This window comes from Vicugna pacos, chromosome 5 (assembly GCF_048564905.1).
Source record: "Vicugna pacos chromosome 5, VicPac4, whole genome shotgun sequence".
NCBI classification, from domain to species: domain Eukaryota; kingdom Metazoa; phylum Chordata; class Mammalia; order Artiodactyla; family Camelidae; genus Vicugna; species Vicugna pacos.
Window position 1 is genome coordinate 89,841,573 of NC_132991.1, and position 20,585 is coordinate 89,862,157.

General features: G+C 38.6%; 1 protein-coding gene and 1 pseudogene across 4 annotated transcripts in view; one reads left to right on the forward strand and one right to left on the reverse strand.

The window, feature by feature from the left end:
* Positions 1–20,585, forward strand: part of DIS3L2 (DIS3 like 3'-5' exoribonuclease 2) — a 315,313-nt gene that overhangs the window by 161,758 nt on the left and 132,970 nt on the right. For all 4 annotated transcript variants that reach the window (XM_006207888.3, XM_072961849.1, XM_072961847.1 and 1 more), the window contains one exon: positions 18,800–18,879. In XM_006207888.3, the coding sequence (XP_006207950.2) occupies positions 18,800–18,879 (80 nt within the window). The remainder of the gene's footprint in view (positions 1–18,799; positions 18,880–20,585) is intronic.
* LOC116280719 (U4 spliceosomal RNA) lies at positions 4,115–4,246 on the reverse strand (annotated as a pseudogene).

Consider the following 20,585-nt stretch of genomic DNA (forward strand, 5'->3'; position numbering starts at 1 on the left):
TGCCAGTCATAAGTCCAGATTCTTATTGGTGCTGCTGACTAACCAGCTATAAATTGAAGGTTCCCAGACACCCTCCTCAGATTTGATTAACTTGTTAGTGTGGCTCACAGAACTCAGGAAAGCAGTTTACTTACTAGATTACTGGTTTATTATGAAAGAATGTAACTCAGGAATATCTAAATGAAAAAGATGCATAGGGAAGGTATGTGGGAAGGGAGTGCAGGGCTTCCATGCCTTCTTTGGGCATGGCATCTTCCCAGACCCTCCACATGTACGCCAACCCAGAAGCTCTCTGAACCTTGTCCTTTGGGGTTTTTATGGAAGCTTCATTACATAGGCACGAGTAATTAAATCATTGGCCATTCGTGATGATTGACCTCAGTCTTTACATTTTTTTATTGAGTTATAGTCATTTTACAGTATTGTGTCAAATTCCAGTGTAGAGCACAACCTCAGTCTTTAGCCACTCTCATCCATCCTCTAGGGCTGGGGAGTAGAGCTGAAAGTTCTGGCCCTCTAATCGCATGGTTGGTTCCTCTGACAGCCAGCCCCCATCTTTAAATGGTTTCTAAAAGTCATCTCAACATAAGCTCACATGTAGTTGAAAAGGATTTATTACGAATATTGAAAGATATCTTTATTGTTCTTATCAATTAGGAAATTCCAAGAGTTTTAGGAGCTCTGTGCCAGAAACAAGGGTGAACACCAAATAAATGTTTCTTATTATAAATAGCAGTATCATAACCCCAAATAGCAAAAACCCAAAGAAATCAGTGCTAACACACATTGAAACTTCTGAAAACTAAATACAAAGAAAAAAAATTTGAAGCAGGGAGAAATGAAGCATTACTTTTAGGGGAACACCAATTCAAATGAGTAGTTTCTCATTTGAAACCACAGAGGCCAGAATAAAGTGGCGCAACATTTTTCAAGTACTGAAAGAAAACAACTGTCAACCATGAATTCTATTTCCAGCAAAAATATCCTTCAGAAATGAAGAGGAAATAAAAAATTCTCAGAGAAAGGAAAAGTAAGAGACTTTGTTGCTACCCAACATATCCTGAAAGGATAGCTAAAGAAAGCTCTCTAAATAAAAAGGAAATGTTAGCAGAAGGTTTGGAATTTCAGAATGGAAAGAATATCAGAATGGGTAAAAATAGGAGCAAATATAAACTATCCCTCTCATGAGTTTCTTAAATCATAAATTGTAACACCAACTAATGTAGTGATCAGTGTTATGTGGAAAAAAATATATAAGATAATTATACTTAGAATTTGGAGAGGGTAAAAGAACCTAAGTAGAATTAAGATTCCTACACCTCAATTGTAGTAAAATGTTGATACTGCTGGCTGTATAACTAGGTATATTGTAGTACCCAGAGCAACCTCTAAGAAAACTATACAAAGTGTTACATTTAAAAAACATAAATCAAGGTGGAATCCAAAAAAATAAATGTGTGTGTAACTTACAGGAAAAGAAGAATAATAATGAGAAAGGGAGGAAACAAACAAAAACCAAAATATAAAATAGCAACTTAACCCCTAAAATATTAATAATTTGCCCTTAAGGTAAGTGTCCTAAATACACCAATTAAAAGGCAGAGATTGATGGGATGGATTAAAAAAACAACCCATGATATAACAGTTAGATGTCTACAGTAAACTCATTTCAAATACTGTAACATAGGTAGGTTTAAAACAAAAGGATGAAAAAAAGATATCCAATGGAAATAATTAATTTTAAAAAGCCTCCATCAGGAAGACATAATGATCTTAAATGTATATGCACTGAACAACAGAGTCTCAAATTACAAGAAGCAAAAGCTGGTGGAGCTAAAAGGAGTAACAGATGCACAATTAGATTTGACTATTAAACACCTTTCTCAAAAAATCAGCATTGATACAGAAGATCTGAACAACACAACCAACCAGTAGACTGTAGGTGAGATTACATATAGAACATTCCATTCAACAATAGCAGAATACATTTTTTTATCCGTGATGGAATATTCATCAGTGTGGACCATATCTTGAGACACTAAACAAAATAAAACAAAACAAAACAAGACAAAACTTCAACAAGTATAAGAGAAATGAAATCACACAGAGTATGTTCTTAAGCACATAGAAATAAACTAGAAATCCACAATGGAAAGGCAACAGGAAAATCTCTAGACCCTTAGAAAATAAACAACACATTTCTAAATAGTCTATTGGTCAAAGAGGAACTCTCAAAGGAAATTTTTAAAAATTGCTTAGAACTGAATGAAAATGAAAACATCAAAATATGTGAGATGTAGCTACAGCAGTGTTGAGAGGGAAATTTATAGCTATAAATGCTTACATTAAAAAGAGGAAAGGTCTCAAATCAGTTATCTAAATTCTTACCTCAAAAACCTATAAATAGAAAAATAAATCCAAAGTAAGCAGAAGGGAGGAAATTAAAAAGAGCAGAAATCAGTAAAATTAAAAATAGGAAAACAAGGAAAAATTGGACAAAAAACTTGTTATTTGAAATAAGTCAATAAAATTGATAAACCTTTAGCAAGACTGATAAACAGAAAAGATACAAATCACATTAGGAATGAAACAGGGGACATCACTACAGATACTGCAGCTTAAAAGGATTATAAGGGAATACTACAAACAGCTTATCAAGATGTTCATAAATTCAGCAACTTAGAAGGCACCAGTTCATCAAAGACTACAAACTGTCAGAATTCAACTAAGTTGAAATAGACCATCTGACTAGTAGTATAACCATTAAAAATATTGAATTTGTAATGTTAAAGTTCCCTAAAAGGGAATCTCCAGGCCCAGGTGGTTTCACTGGAGAATTCTAGAAAACATTTAAAGAAGAATTAATACCAATTTTACCCAATCTTTTCCAGAAAATAGAATGCTTCCCAGGTTATTTTATGAAGCCAGTATTATCCTGATACTAAAATCAGGCAAAGAGTATTTTTAAAAAAAACAAACTATAGACCGATATTCCTTATGAACTCAGATGCAAATATACTCAACAAAATACTAGCAAGTCAAATCCAGCAGTCTATAAAAAGAATTGTAATCCACAACCTAGTATTATTTATTCCAGGTATGCAAGACTGGGTCAACATTCAGAAAGCAAAGTACCATATACAAAAATTAATTTTAAATGAATCACACACCTAAATGTAAGAACTAAAACAAAATTCTTCTGGGGAAAGATGTAAGAGTAAATCTGCATGACCTTGGATTAGGCAAAGGACAAGTGACAACAGGAAAAAAAATAGATAAATTGGTCTTCATCGAAATTTAAAACTTGTGTTTCAAAGAACACCATCAAAAAAGTGAAAAACAATCCACAGAATGGGAAAAATATTTGCAAATTATGTATTTAATAAGGAACTTGTATCCCGAATATATAAAGAACTTTACAATTTAATAATAGAAGACAACGGAATTTTAAATGAGCAGAGAATTTGAAGATATACAGATAGCCAATAAACATATGAAAAAAATGCTCAATATCATAGGTCCTTATGAAAATGCAAACCATAATGAGCTAACACTGTATACCCACTAGGATAGTTGTAATTAAAAATACAGATAACAAATGTTAATGAGGATGCAGAGAAATTGAAATCCTCATATACTGCTGGTGTGAATATGAAATGGTACAGCCACTTTGTAAAACAGTTTGGCAGTTCCTCAGAAGGTTAAACATAGAGTGTATGACCCAGCAGTTTATGACTCCTAGAGAACTGAAAACATGTCCACACAGAACCTTGAACATAAATGTTCATAGCGTTGTCCTTAATAGCCAAAAAAAAAAAAAAGGAAACAACCTAAATGCCCATCCAATGTGAGTATATAAACATATTTGGTGTATTCATTCACTGGAATATTCTTCGGCCATACAAAGGAATGAAATACTGATACATGCTACAACATGGATGAACCTTGAAAACATAATACCAAATGAAAGAAGCCACGCACAAAAGGCCACATGGTGTATGGCAGATAAGAAAGTCAGTCAGTGGTTGCTAGGTGCTACAGGGAAGGGGAAACAGAGTGACTGCTAATGGGTATGAAGTTTCTGTTTTGGGCAATGAAAATATTATAAATTAGGCAATGCAAATGGTTACCCAAATTTTTGCATATGCTAAAAATCTCTGAATTGTCCATTTTACTTATTTTCAATTAATAATAATCATGCCTTGGATAAACCTCATTGGCTATGATACTGTAACTGCACAAAGCTTGAATTATACATTTTAAAAGGGTGAATTTTGTGGTTTGTGAGTTATAAATACATAAAACGTATAAAAATCAATACATGTAATCTATCATATCAACAAAATAAATTGTATGATTCTCAGTTATTAAAAAGAGACATTTGGATAAAGTCCAATGCACATTCATACTAAAAACTCTCAGCAAACTAGGAAAATAGAAGAACGTCCTCTGCTTGATAAAGAGCATCTACAAAAAACTTACAAGGGATAGACACTAAATTAATGAAACAGAATAGAAAGGCCAGAATTAATTCCACACAAATATGCCCAATTAATTTTTGACAAAGGAGCAAAAGCAATTCAATGGAAGAAGGATAGCTTTTCAACATGGTGTTGGAGGAATTGGGCATGCATAGGAAATATATGAACCTTGACCTAAACCTCATGCTTTATGCAAGAATTAACTCAAAATGGTTCATGGACTTAAATATACGATGGAAAACTATAAAACTTACAGTTAAGAGCATAGGATACTTGCATGATATAAGGCTAGAAAACAATTCTTAGACTTGGCACAGGAGCACAGTCCATATAAGACTGATAAATTGGTTCTCATTAAAACTAAAAATTTCTTGTCTGGGGAAGACTCTGTTAAGAGGATGAAAAGACAAACTAGACTGGAAAAAAATATTTGCAACCACATGTCCACAAAAGTCTGGTATCTACAGTATGTAAAGAACTATTAAAACTCAGCAGTATAAAAGCAGTCCAATTAGAAAATGGACAAAAAACATGTGCTCAGAGGATATACAGATGGCAAATATGCAAACAAGAAGATGTTTAATATCATTAGTTACTAGAAAATGCTAATTAAGTCCACAATAAAAAATACCTTACATACCTATCAGAAAGGTTAAAATAAAAGGAAAAACCAAAGTTGGTGAGAAGTTCCAAACAATACCAAGTGCTGGTGAGGATATGGAGAAAGCAGATCATCCACACACTGCTAGTGGAAATGTGAAATTGCACAGCCAGTCTGGAAACACTTTGGCAGTTTCTTAAAACACTAAGCACAACCACCATCTAGCCTGGTAATTGTATTCCTGGGCATTTGTCCCAGAAAAATGAAAACTTATGGTTCACACAGAAATTTGTACACAAATTTTCATAGCAGCTTTATTCATAATAGCCCCAAACTGGAAACAACCTAGATTTCCTATTATGGGTGAATGGTTAAACAAGCTGTGGTACATCCACATTATGGAATGATATTCAGCAACAAAAAAGAATGAACTCTTGATACACACAACAATTGCACGAATCTTCAGGAAATATTCTGAGTGAAAAAAGCCAATTGGAAAGATTACATCTGTGTGATTCTGTTGATGTGACATTTTAGGAAAGATACCTTTTGGAAATGGAAAATAGATTTGTAGTTGTCAGGGACTTGGGGAGCCAGGGCAGATGGGAGCTGGGTATGATTATTATTAAAAGACAACTTGAAGGATCTTTGAAGTGATGATAATGTTCGTATCTTGATTGAGATGGTGCTTATGTGAACCTGCTACACGTGGTAAAATTGTATATAACTTAGTGAATAAGTAAGGATGGGAAATCTAAATAAGATCAGTGCATTGTATCAATGTCAATATCCTGGTTTTGTTACTATACTATATATAATTTTATAGGATTTTGCCACTGGAAATTAGGTAAAAGGTAGATAGCATCTCTATTATTTCTTACCACTGCATATATTAATAGTTATCTCAAAAGTTTCAGAATTTTTTTTTTAAAAAAGGCACTGGGTGAACACAGATGAGACAGTAATTAATTTTGCATGAGGAAGCTTTAAAGCCAAGTAATCTTTGAACTTGGTCATGAGGAATTAATAGGATTTTCAAAGGCTTTTGTCTTACTAGTATTTTAAAAAGAAAAAGCAACTAACACTGTTACATCCTCTGAGAAATCCTCTCAGTAGGTGGTTATGTCTGTGTGGCGCTTAAACTTGTGTCAATAACCTTAGGCCGAGGTGAAATTCAGGAATATCTGAGATTGTGAGTTAAAGGGCTAGAACAAAATGTTTGAATGGGGAAACATGAGTAAAATTTGGATATTGAGTGCCTAGAATGCCAAAAAGATATGTCTCAAAGGCAGAGAGGAAAATAGGCCTGCAGTTACCTATTTAGGGGCAAGAAGTAGTAATCAAAGCCTCAGAATGAAGGAATATACCAAGTAAACCCACAGTCTGAAAAGGAAAGAGGACCAGTGATGGACTCTGAAAAGCTCCAGTGTTTAAAGGGTGGAAGCTTCTTAGGAAAAGGTGGGGTGGAGGTGCAGAAAGGAGGATATTAGAAGAGTTAAAGAAAAGGAAAAGGCACAATTGGTAACAAGTTCCAAGCAAGGGTAGGCTGCCCTGTGCTCTGCTGCAGGGAGGTTAGCCAGGACAAAACTCCAACAGAAGTCACTACATTTAGCCCAAGTCATTTTCTTTGTCTTTTGACTATTTCATGAGTTGTTTCAGTGGCTCTGGGAGCCAGAGCAGATTGTAGTCAGTTGAGTGGGAGGGAGGTGAAAAATAAAAGGGGGATGCTCAGTATAAACATCCCTTTCAAGGAGCTTTGCTGTGTCCCAGGCAGTGAGAGGGTGCTTGACAGAAGCAGGGTCCTGAAGATGTTTTTGAGAATGAGGAGGATTTGAGCTTGCTGGCAGGCAGCGGGTAAGAAGCCATACACATTTTTGGACTTCTCTTTGGAAATTGCCTTCAGAGCCTAAGGCACATTTTCAACAATGGCAAATCTTCATCTTTGAGAGTGAATTTGAGTTTTGGAAACAGCCAAGTCAATTTAGAGCCAAGAGTGGTAAATCAGGTGGGTGATCAAGCTGGATAATACAACTTCAAAAAAAAATAAAGTATAATTATAAAGCAGTAAAACTGATTTTCTTGTGAAGCTCATGAATTGGCTTAGAAAGTAGTTCTTAAAGAATTCCAAAACCTTTTTGAGCAGTTGTGGCATTATATGAATAACTGTACGGAGTCCCTTTGTAGCTTTCAGAGGAACACACTGATGTGCATGGAAGTCCTGTTATGAGTGTGAAAAAAGTTGATTTTGATACATATATTTATACACAGTGTGCAAATATAAAGTTGCTCTATAATCTTTTCGCCTAAGAGGTGACTTAGTGGAATTATACCAAAGTTTGTATGCGGGAGAATCAGGAGTTTCAAATTGTGATTGTTTAAACAGTTCTCTTGTGGTCTTACAGATGTAATTAGAATTCCTAGGATAGGAGTGTTCCCACAAGCATAATAATACTTTAAATGTGTGTTCAATTATCCTTTTCTATAGCTGTATTTAATCGGTTCTTTTTGAAATAGAGTTACTTTAAAAATATTAAATCACTAGCATAATCTGGGCTGTCTGTTGATTATGAGACAGTGCTGGGCATGTAGTAGGCACTCACTGAGTGTCCTTTTCCTGTCTTCTCTGCCTCGGGGCTTGATATATACCAGAGGAAACACCGAGAGAAAGCTCAGTTCCCTAGTAATAGATCATCTCCATTAATGTTCAGCCCAAAATATCCAGGTTAAAGAAAATTAACACGTGAAAATTTGAAGTTTTCATTTAGCTTTGTTGTTAATGTGGCAAATATACATATACCAAAACATGTAATTTATTAGATGCTTCTTTTATGCCTTTTTATGTGTTTAATTATTTTATACTCACGTATCACCTTATTGAATCATTAACACAACCCTCTGAAATAATCATCCCTGTTTTACAGATGAGTGTAGAGTCACTTGCCCAAGATCACATGGCTAACTGGGGCCGAGCTGGGACTTGACTTCAGGTCTGCAGTCTAGGAAACTCTTACCCACCATCTCCATGTGTCTCCACCTTAAACCCACACTCTTGGTAAACATTTTAAAAATCAATGAAAAACAGAAATCAATCAAAAATACTGCATGCTTCCCCCCCCCCCCCAATTGAGACATTGAGAAGGAAGTTAGGAGCCTTCTTCAAATCCCTACTGGCCAAAAAGTATTGTAGCATTGTACTTTGTGTAATTTGAATTACAAAAGCAGTTCTTTTTAAAAATTGGTTTGTTTTTGAAATGGAAACTTGATATGATACTCTGCCATGCCCTCCCTCTGCTTCCCAACGCCTGGTACCCCCTGGAGTGGGCAGCGTGGAAGCCTTGACTGTAACATCCTGTTGTGGCTTGTTAACGAGAGAGCATTAGAGAAAGCCATGACAAGTTAGCCATTCTAGGAAACTTTCCACAGCTGTTGCATTAATTAAGACTTTTTTGGTCCCAAATAACAGAAACCACTGGAGCTCACTTAAGCAGAAAGGGGAATTTGTTTTAAGGATCCTGTGGTGACTCCCAGAATCCAAGGGCAGGGAACCAGGGGCTGAAGAGGCAGGAAACCCAGAAAGTCTTCTCTCCGTCTCTGCTGCTCCTGCTCTCCACACATCTGCTTCCTTCTTGCCCTCACTCATACTGGCCTCATTTGCTTCCTCCTCCTCCTCGATGGGATGGCTGCCACCTAGGAACTACCACAGTCACCCAGAGGGAGCCTGATGTCTCTCTCCCTCTCCCCTCCTCACTTGCCTTCCTCCTTCCCTCCCTCTCCCTTTCTCTGTCCTAATTCCAAATCTAGGTTGAGAATCAGTTTGTCTGCTTTGGGTTACACGCTCAGGGAATGTCAGGACAGATAACAGTCTACCAGACCTCTGTTCCCTTCTACCTTTATACACCTTTATGTCACTGATTATTTCTCTACCCCAGGAGTTTGAAATTTTTAAATGACCCTGATACCACAAGGGTAAAATACTAGAACATAGTTTTAAGAGACAAGTTTAGCTTGAATCATCGCTTACTCTGCCACTTACTAGGTATGTATTCTTGGCAAATTACTTAAATTCTCTGAGCCTCTCTTTCTTTACAAGTTAAAAGGAATGTACAGTTATTATATTTTTCATGAGGTTATGGCAAGGATTAAATATAATATGTATAATGCTTAGCACAGGTCTCGCATACACTATGCTTGATAAAATATCAACCCTTCTTTCTTTCTGGTGACCATTAAGGCCCATTGCCTAACCCAAAAGATAGTTAAGGCAAATTGTGTTCCCATTACCTGCTTCTTTGGCCCCTTTTTATCTACTCTTGCCTATCAGGATATTTATAATCCAAAAGACTTTGGTTCTAAACCTGGAAAATTCTTTAGGACTGTTTTCCCAGGCCATAGCTAGAGGTCCCAAGGTATCACCTAAAGTGGATTCTGTCTCACAGGTATGATGGTACTTCTGGTAAAGGGATATTAGCTCTGCCACAGCTGCAGCCTTTTTTTCAGTGGTTAGAGCTGAAGGAGTCCAATTAAAGATTCAATTCAGTAAATATTTACTATCTCTACTATTTGCAAGACCCTGAAATTGGTATTGTTGCAATTAAAAAATATGTAATTGAAAGAAACAGTCCTTTCTGCCAAAGAGAATAAAGTCTAGAAGAAGAGATGATGAATCTATACAAATCTTTAATTCAAGATGTTTAGTAGAACTGGCTTACTACGGTCCCATGTTAATGAAGGTAAGTCATCTTAAGTAGGGATGGAAAAGTAGTTCGAAGCCAGATCATGGAGGATATTGAATGCCAGGCTGAGGACTGTAATGTCAAGATAGTTGGAAGCCAGTGAGGGCTTTTGAGAAAGGAACATAATCTGATGCTGTGTTTTAGGAACTTTATCCTGGCAGTCAAATGCTTAAGGATCTGAAAGGCAGGAGAGAAGGGAGACTGGAGTCCAGCTAAGGAGAGCTGCTTCAGCAGGAAACGAGGGTAGGATTAGGAATTCAGGGCTGATCCAAGGCTTGATAAAGACTGGATCATGGGTATTGGGCTGAGATAGAAGGAGTATGCAGGGTGACTTGAGCTCTGAAAGTGCAGGAAGAGGTGAGGTGCAGGCGGTCATCTGGGGTCACTTGGGGGCTCCTCCCCTCTTGAAGATGGAGTGGGACTGGAGAAGCAGCACTGTGTGTTTCACTCTATCCTGTGGCCGAGGGAGAGCTTACTGTAACTAGGGGTGCTGCTGTTAGAGCTTGACTTGCCCTGCCTACCTCATATGGAGACTTTGGGGGTGTTTTTGTGTTTTTGAGAAAGGAAAACTAGATGAATTCAGTGCCTTATTTGGAAACTCTCTGAAGCAAACAGTAATTATGAACATGTTTTTGTCTAAAACCTAAGTGTTTAATATTAAAATCAGCCAGGAAGTCATTACCAGGCTGCTTTCTTTCTTTTTTTTTTTTTTAACTATAGAATCACCTCTGTGAATAATGGAACAGAATTGTGGCCCAAAGTTAATATTTAAAAGGTACACAAAACTAGACTTTGCTTTCCCCAATAATGAAAAGAAAAAATTCACACTCTTTCCTGTTAAAAGTTCTACTCATATTAGCCAAAGTAATAAGAGAATCAGTCCCTGATCACCCTGAAGTATAGCTAAAGTTAATTTTGACATGTTTGTTTGATATATTTATGTTATTATTTTCAGCAGTAAATTTAATTAAAATGCTTGTATATATTTCTCAAACAAGTCTCTCACCTCACTAAGCTGAGACTGTAGTAAATGTTCTCAGTACTTTACAGAATTGTGCAAGGTCTATTAAGGCTCATTCATGGTGCTTTAATCATTCTCAACAAAAAAACAATCATTTGGGAAATACATTTTCCAGGCAGTTCCTCTGCCTCCCAGGGGAATATTTTGAGGCCTCCCAGTGACCATAGGACTAAAAGGCTTGACAGGGAAACCCTAGAATCCTTGAAGAACTAGGCCTTTGAAAGATTCATTGTTGTGGACTCTGCTTTTGAAAGAGACCACTTTATCTTGCTCCTAAACATCTATAGGACAGACATAGCACTTGCTGAAAAGAAATTCTGGGTAATATAGAAGAACAAACATATGTAGGTAATCCAGTGTGGGTAGTGTGTAATTTGAAGAATGATAGTTCCATTTTTATGGTTGCCATAACAATCATACAGTTGTGCAAAAAATGTGTATAGCTTTTATAGAAGGGGGCTGGCACCACTGTAATGATTCTTCTCATATCAGAACAACTGTTTTCAGATCTGAAAAATAGGGGTGGCTTAACCCTTCCCCAGTTAGCTCAGCATGTTCCCTGAGAAGGCTCTTTGGAGCTCTGGAGCTGTTGAAATGTATTCATTACTTACATTTGCATTTTAGCCTGATAAATGGATTGAGAATTAAGGATGATGATCCTTTCAACAGCAGGTTCTGAATTCCTAGCTTGGGAATTCAAAGGATGAGAAAAAAAATACTGTTCCGCAAATAGAAATCTAGGAGAGATGTCTAGACATAGTTAATTCCTTGACTTTGTGTCTATTCTTAATTCCGTCCACTAGAATTTAAATCTGTTAAATACTGGCCTTTACCATTGTGTTTACATTTCTGATAAAGTTATATTAAAATTCGGTTATAATTTGTTTTATTTTAATATATTAACTATGTCTCTTCTGGAAATTGCAAAGCAAATTTGAAAGTGTAATATTTTTAAGTGAAAATGTATCTATTCATGTTCTTTTTTTGGCTACCTTTTCCTATTTTTGGCTACCTTTTCCAAAAGAAAATACTTGAGATTTGACTTTCTTTGACATACTAAGGAATATTCACTTTGAATAAACGATGTCAGAACTCTGTGTGCCAGTTTTCAAGTTGAGGGTGAAAAGTTTTCAGATTTGGATTTGGTACCTAAAAATGAAGTCAACCATGGGAAACTTTCTCTGAAAGAAATTTGGGGTAATTATTACTTTATTCAAAATGCTTCTGGGATGTTTAAATTTTAAGGAAAAGTATGGAACTCAGGGTAACTAGAAGAGATAGATGTCAACTTCCATTTGAAATAAAACTTCTTGGTCTGCTTTACTTCTTTTGACACCTTCCCTTTTGAATTCCTGTCCCATTAAATCAAAGTTGTGCACTTCTGTTACCTTAGGCAAGTTACTTAATCTCTCTGAGCCCCAGTTTTCCCATCTATAATACAAGAGTTAAAAATAAAACCCACCATTTCTATAATTCTGTCCTCTCAAGAGATGATTTCTAGGAGATAAGGGGGAAAAGGTGTTTTTAATGAGAGCAAGATTTCCCATGGTGAAATGAAGACCTCTAATATATCTATATCTATGAAGATTTTGCATGTTGTATAAGACTTTTTATGCTTAAACTCTTAACATTATGTTTAGATATTTGATCCCCCCATGGGAACATTTCCTGAAGCTTATGCTACTTCATTTTATCTAGTTTTAAAACTTAATTTGTATCAATCAGCATTCTTACAGCCTATCTTAAAGTAACCCCAATCTGATATTTTAAATCTAAGTTATAGGAAAACTCTACTAACAGAGGTAAAAGAAGTAAGAGAGATGTTCAGAGAGCGCTTTGGATAGAAAGGCTTCCCGGACCCACTGGGACTCAGCTGCTCTCGCTGCTCCCTTAGCCACCATGCACTTGACTGGCTGTCCCAGCACCCATCTGGCTGGACTCTCCACACCGGGCTCCTCACCATGACTGAGTGCTCCAACTTGTTATTTTTCCTGCTACAGTTACGTAAAAAATTCTGGTTTCTATATAAACTGATACCATCTAATCTAAGAAAGTGAGTGAAAATGGTTTTCTTTGTCCTCTTAAGGTTATTTCTTAAATATTTTCCATTCCCTTTCACCCATTCACCATCACTGACCCAGATCCTTCTCAACAGAACTGCTTGCTAGCAAGGAGACAAACCCAGAGGCATGGACAGAAGAGGGCTTCTATAAATTTTGTTAGTCTGGAAATGGTCCCTGAACCGCAGTTTGTAAAACACTGTTTTATGAGAAAAGAAGATGGGACAGACAGAAAAGGACACCCTTGGAAACAATAACTCTGTGGTGTGACCACAGGGTTGGACGCCAGGAGGTCATGAGTTCTAATCCTAAATGTATTTCCCAAGACACAGTGGCAAAATTGAATGGAAAAGTGCTAAAGAGAGCCCTTTGGTCATTTTTTCATTCACTTATCCATCAGCTATTCATTACTGTGTGCCGTCAGTGTGCTGGACGTGAAGCAGAGATAGTTCGGTATCAGAGCCAGACCTCAGGGGAGCTGCCAGCCTTGTCACAGTGATAAGACATGTCCATGAGTGACCAGCAGCATGCCAAGGCCATGCCCAGTGCCATTGGGAAGGGGCAGCTTGCAGGCATGGACGGGGCAGCTGGGGAGAGAAGGCTTCTGTTCTGTGAAGCCACGAAGTTTCCCTGGAAGAAAACATGGCACTGCAGCCAGGCCTTTAAAAGCTAAGTAGGTCTTAGACATTGGAGATTGGTGGGGTAAATGTCCCAATGTTAGAAACAGCACAAACAGTGTTTCAGGGACCAGAGAGTGTAGAGAAAAGTTTGGTACATAAGGTACATGTTGGGAGTGCTATCTAATTGGAAAACTAGGAATTGGGGCCATATCATGAAAGGCTGAATTTCTGTTTTACTTGGTAAGGAGTAAAGGAGTTGATGAAGGTTTCTGACCAGACACATGCATTAAGACGATTAATCTGGCAGCAAACATGACCTTGGGGAAAGTGATTTCTGTGATGTGGTAAGGGCCATGGCCAAAATCCAGTGAGGTGAATTGTGACAGTGTGGTGAGTAAATGTTGCTGCGGAGACTAGACAGCTGCTTCCAGCTGCAGGAGATAGAGATGTTGGTACCTGGAGGAGGAAGAGGATGCAAGGTCAAAGGAAGAGCATGTGAGTGACAGAGGAACAGAAGTTCTTTCTATGCTTTTGTTATTTCCCGGGATTCTTGGCCAGGTCTTCAGGGATTATAGAAAACTTTTAGTTATTCTTCATATGTTCTTTTCCTGGACCAATGGCTTTGAGTAAAACAATCTTAGAAGTTTTCTGTCGCTTTAAATAAAAAGTACTACTAAGCCCTTCAGTCACGTGCCTTCAGAAATTTTGGTTACATAACACTGCTCCGAATTGGAATTCTGCAGCCTCATCCTTGCCCTCCCCCACCTGGCACTTTATTTTCTGTGGGTCAGGGTTAGCTTCTTTCTAACCATTGTTGCAGAACTCTTTAAATATTTGGTCTTGCAGGTTCTAAAAGCTGGCAGGCCAGGCTGCTCCCTGCAGGTTGCGAGACCAAAGCCTTCCAGAAAAGGAGCCAGTAAAATCCCAGGCATGTTAACAGAGTGTAACAGCTGCACGGAGCACCGCCCCTGTGGGACCGTGCTCCCAAGTGCTGAGGCCAGCAGCTCCCAGCCACTGTGGCCCACAACCAGAAGGAGCCCTCATGCACCACATCGTGGCCGATTGGTAATTGTGGTGATGACAACAGATTAAATCACTGGCTCTCAGCACTGAGGACTGGGGTTTGTCAGGGTCACTCACTGTTCCCTTGCTTCTCCCAATTTTCCACAGTGAGAGAGCAAGTTTGGATTCTACCACTACAGTACAAATACTTTTTGGAAGCTCTCTGAGTTTTACTCTGTCTAGAAGTTAGTTCTCTTTGTAGCCTGCTTTGCTGAATGTCTCTTTTTCTTCCAGCATCCCCTCAACACATGACTCTGAAGTGTTGTAACCCAATATATGTGTGTATGTTTTTATATTCTGCTTTTTAAAGTGATGATTAAAGGTAACTTACAGATATACATATAATGCAGTGATTTTTTTTTTAATTAGGTTACTGGGCAGAAGGAATATTAGGCATACCCAAGATAAAGGTTAGTTCACAAAGCTCAAACTACAAATGAGAGTCTCTTGAAACAAGTCAAAAATGTTTTTTCTGAGTTTCCTAGCAGCCAAAGCAAAAAAGGAAACTTAAAAAGATAAAATTCACACGTCTGTAAGGTACAAACAAACCATCAGCTCAAGAGAAGGAGAGTGGTCCTTGGGTTGCATAATATTGCTCCAGAAGTACACATGAAAGGGGCACTGAGTGATCAGATGGGCAAGGCTACAGTTAAAAAATTGGCCCAGCATTTCCCAAACTGATTTAATCACAAGAGCTCTTTTAAAAATTAAAACATTTATTTGGTACATTGGGAAACACTGATCTAAAACAGGGATCTGCAAACTTCCTGCTAATGGCCAGATAGATGTTTTAGCATATGGTCCCTGTCATAACTGCTCTACTCAACCCTGCCATTATATCCAAAAAGCTGACTACATTCCAATAAAGCTTAATTTACATATACCAAAATTTAAATTTTGTACAATTTTCATGTGTCATGAAATAATATTTCTTTTGTTTTTTTTTCAACCATGTAAAAAGGAAAAAACCATTCTTAGCTTGCAGGCCATTCAGAAACAGGTGGCAGGCCCAATTTGGTCTGTGAACTGTAGTTTGCCGACCCCTGATCAAGAATAATGTTTGTATGGTATGTCTTTTCCAGTAAGCTTTCCTGAGTACCATTCCTCAGAGTTGTTTTAATTTAGACTTTTATGTTTCTGGTTTAAGAACAGATTTGAAAAAAAAAAAAGGCATAATAGAGATTTGGTTTTGAGTACTTAAAGGCTTGTTTAAGATGGTCCTCTCAGAGAAAGATGTTTACAAACTAATAGTTGAAGCCTTAAGTTTTACTGTCACATGTGGCTGAATCAGTTTTGAGGCTGAAAAGGTTCTAGTGGGCATTCTCATTCATTCATAGAATAAAAGTCTCAAAACACCCAGAGACATTTGATTTTAAGAAAACAACTTCTCAAGTAAACCAGTAAACTGGTCCCATCAAGCTAACAGAGTGGTCTTTTTGATTTCGACTGGACGAACGTTCTTTCCGCTTCTCATGCTGGCATTACGGTGATTGAAGGAGGACCCAAACTTGCCCACCACCCAGTCTGACATATCAGTTTCAGTTCAACAAGTACTTATTGAGTACTCAGGATATAGAATGCAGTTTGCTAGCTTTTATGGGGGATACGAGAAGGAGCAAAAATCAGACAGTTCCTTCTTTACCTTGTGAATCAAGTCCAAGATCCTCACCAATTTAGAGCCCATTGCCATGGTACCAGGATTAATTTTACCTCCTTGTCACTTCCTGTCAGCATTCATTTATTCATTCATTCAACAAACATTTGTGAGTTGCAGCCTCTGTTCATAGCACTGAAACAAAAGCCTTTGGGGAGCTTGCTTTCTAGGGGACATTGATGTTTCTCTTTTCCTTTGGCACCCTTGTCTAATTACAGCTTCTTTTATATAGTGAAGCAGATTATTTCTTTATATCCTGACACCTCAACATTTATATTCCCCACACTGTATGTGCCTCTTCTTGACATACTTAGTGAGAAGAGTTGATCTCCCGATGAACCAGTCTTTCTGGGACCGTGCTCTAAAATGCTCTGTTCCTCCCTCTGGGTGGCATCCACCTCTCCCTGTCCTCTTTTCTTAGTGTACCGCTAAGTGTCTAGTTTTACCAGATTCATAATTTTAAAGCTATTAATTAACTATATTAAGCAATACTAGTCTATAAAACTGCTGAACATCCTTATAAACAGTGTTATGTATCTGATTATTCTTTGATTGGAGGAGATTCTCTGCATTATTCACTTTTTCCATTTATAATAGTAATGCTCAATTGTAGAGAATATTTTGAAAAATACAGACAAATATAAAGGAAAAAATTTAATCCATATTCTTGCACCCATTGATCAATTCTGTTAACTATTTTCATTTTCTTTCCTTGATTCAAAAATCACATTTAAATTTTAAAAATTAATAAACAGTAAAATTGACCTTTGTTATACAGGTCTCTGAATTTTAAGACACGTATAGATTCATGTAACCACCACCACAATCAAGATACAGAAAAGCTCTGTTCTTCCAGAACAAGCAGCCCTTTATAATCACACTTTCCCCAGCCTGTGGAAATCACTAATCTGCTCTCTGGCATATATGTTTGTCTTTTTGAGAACGTCATATAAGTGGAATAGTACATTATATAAGCTTGTGAGAGCGGTTTCCTTAACATAATGCCTTTGAGATTCATCCAAGTTGTGTGTATGAATAATTCGTTCTTTTTTGTTGCTAAGTGGTAGTCCATTGTGTAGATGTACCATAGTTTGGTTATCCATTTATCCACTTACCATTTGAGTCTTTTTTAAACATTTTGACATTTCTTAAATCCTGAAGTACATTAAAATCAGTGTGTATATTTAATATGGTGGGGTTTTTTGTTTCCCCAAAAAGCTATTATTGAATTGATAGTACATCCTAGGATCAATACTGTCTTAGAATCAAAGTATTGTAGTGGTGAGGTGATCAGTGTGAAGGATCAGAGAGGACTGTTGAAGGTTATTAGGAGTAAGGAAAGTGACAGTAAAGGGACAGATAAAGGTCTCCAGAGTTTTGCAGGCCAGTGCCCAGAGCTGCTAGATAGCCTCCGAATGCTTTAAGAAAGTTTTGAGCAGAGGAGCAATACAGGAAATAAGACTTAAAGAACAAAGCCAGTCCAATTTTGGTGAATACCAGGATGTCCGCCATCACTGGTGTTGATGAGTCAGGAGGAGACTGGGGAATGGCAGCAGTGGTGCTGTTGGGACCAGAGGAGATGGAGGAAGAACTTGAGGAGCATCCAGTGGGAGCAGGGAGTGCTGACTAGACAGCCTGCGGGTAGGAGAGGGAGGGTGGCTCCTGCTCAGCACCCCAACCTCCAGGCCAGTGCCTGGGGAGGAAGGGGCAGGAGATGTAGAGAACTGAGGACAGACTGCCTAAATCTTAGGTATTTCGATGGTAGAAATGGGTAGATTGGATGGGGCATGTTATTTGGGAAGTTCTAAAGCAAAGTGAGAATGTCCTGGGTCTTCACAGGTGAAGAATGAGATATGCATGGGGGTACTGTGTGAGATAAGTGGGCATAGAATGTGCTTAATCATGTGAACCTGAGCGAAGTATACAATTTTTTCATGGAAATAAACTGTGATTAAGGCATTTCCAAGTAGAATTGCCATATGGCTACCTGTATGGCCCAGAGATTTTTGCAAAGCTTATTCTAGGGTTCTGTCCCTGTATCACAACAAGTCAGATGATTTATTCTTTGGTATACCCCAGTTTTGCACAATAGAAGGAGAAACAGTAAATCATCCTCATATAATTCTTGAAGGACAGGTTTCCATTAGCCACTGAGGAAGAGGGAGGCAAAGGAAAGAACTGGCCACTGGAGAGAGATTTACCAAAGGGACTTGCCCCTCTTGTCAGATAACTCTTCTTGGAAAGCCTCATTCATGGAACCTGCCTCAGTCCCACCTGCTCACACCTATTCTTGCTCAGGGTCAAGGAGAAGTAGGTGCCTGTCCACAGAGAGAGAGAGAAAGACCCTCAGAGACAGTTTGGAGCCTTGTTATCCTCCCCTGTTTGTCTTACCTCCAGTTTCACATTTTACTAAAGATACCCTTCTCAGAGAAACAGGAGAGAAGTTACTCTCAACTTCACCTACTGTTTATAGATTTGCAAAATAACTGTTCTTTAAAGCTGTACTGCAATGGGATAAAGTTCCTGTTATTTGTGGCCTTGCTAATTATGTCTTCAATCTTTCCTAGAAGAGACTGTATCTTCACCATTGACCCATCAACTGCCCGCGACCTCGATGACGCCCTTTCCTGCAAATCACTTGCTGACGGTAGGATGGAAATTTCTATACCACTCCAGGTGGCAGGCAGCGCTCACACCTGTGCGGTCGGCCTGGCTGCCTTGTACTCCCCAGGCAGTGTAATGTGCAAGGTTAGGGTTACTTTGTTTCTGAACTTGCCCTAGTGAGCCTCTGTGACCTGAAGATTGTGTTCCTATGGAGACTTTGGTAAGAGTGAGATTAAGAAACATCCTCTTACTGGGACCCTTCTCAGGCCTCAGAAGAGGCAACAGTGAAGGCAAAAGAACCAGTTTCAGGCCTTGGCCCTTTAGGAAGTTCCAGTTGGGCATAATATGTTAAAGAAGAAAGCCCCTAAGGATTTGATGACACACTGGAGAGATGCAGGGGGTGCTCGGCGTGGGCAGGAGGAGCCCCTCCAGGCCAGAGCTGGAGGAGCCTGCACCACTCCCTGCAGGTCTCCATCTGTCTAGCAAATTGCCGAAGGTGGCTGTTAGGGGCTCTTTGAACGTTCTTTTGGAATGGAGCTAGGCAGAAAAAAGTAGACTTTGAGGCCAATAACCTTTGGAAACTACAGTAGGAGGGAAGGGAAAGTGTGTGCAGTGTGCGGAGAGCAAACCCTACCCGTCACCACCCTAACACCCCTCCTGGTGTGCCGCTTAAGTCTTTAGCTGCTTCCTGCCCCGTGTGGTGTCTGGTGACTGCCGTGGCTTTAGTCATTCTCTGATACGGCTTTAGGGCTAACACAGCCTTTGATAGCTTGCCCATGATAGGTGTCCACCCTTGTGGCTTCAGTCTGCTGCAAATGTTAGTAGCATAGTAGCCTGGTCTTCGAAAACACTGCAGAGACATATACATATTCCATTGATGCAAAACTCTGCAGGTCCAGCGTGTTCTTTCTTCTTCATAATAGACAATGAGGCTTAGTAGATAGAAGGCTGAGAGATAGGAAACATCACTGCCTAAAAATGCTTTCATCTTCTTTTAGTCAGAGTCCTCCTTGACACTGCGGGCAGTATTGCTCAGTATTTTCAACTAAAGAAAATTGAAAGAAAGATGAACCATAAAGAGAGAAAAGTTCCCATTGGAAATCTCAAGAGAATTATGTATTTTTAAAATCCAGAGTTTGAGCAGCCTACTCTTAAAAAGCAAATACTGCACTGGTTTCTTGTATCCTGTGCAGTCTTTGCTCCATGCAGAGGCTTTAGCACATCACTCTCACATCCATTCCCCAGAGCTCCAGTTGAAAAGTGCCCCCCAGCAGAAAGCTAGGTGACACTGGACCTCACTTCCTTTATTTCTTTTCTCTCCAAGTTCACAGCCCTGCTCTATTGGTAGCTTAATGCTTGGAAACAATTACTTCATTTATTTTGGCCACTTTCACAGTTGTTAATGGTGGAAGGGTAGCCCTGATCCCTGTTACCCCATCTCAGCTGGCCCGCATGATAGTCCCATTGCAGGGACACCAGGGAGCAGGCAAGTGTCCTACCCTGCTCACTCTGCACACTGTGTTTCATGTCTAGGGTTCCAGATTACCAGCAGAGGCTTCATGTGGGAAAATGGTAGAAGATAGGGGAGGAAGGGTAGACTGGGGACAGGTTGTACATACGTCAATTTCCAACCAAAGAGTATGCTTTGTCAGACAATTGAAAACCAATTGTTTTCAATCTGTTGTTCAGGGAGAACAGTCAAAATGAGGAAGATAATTTAGTAGTACAAGTTGAGGGAAAAGGAGAGGA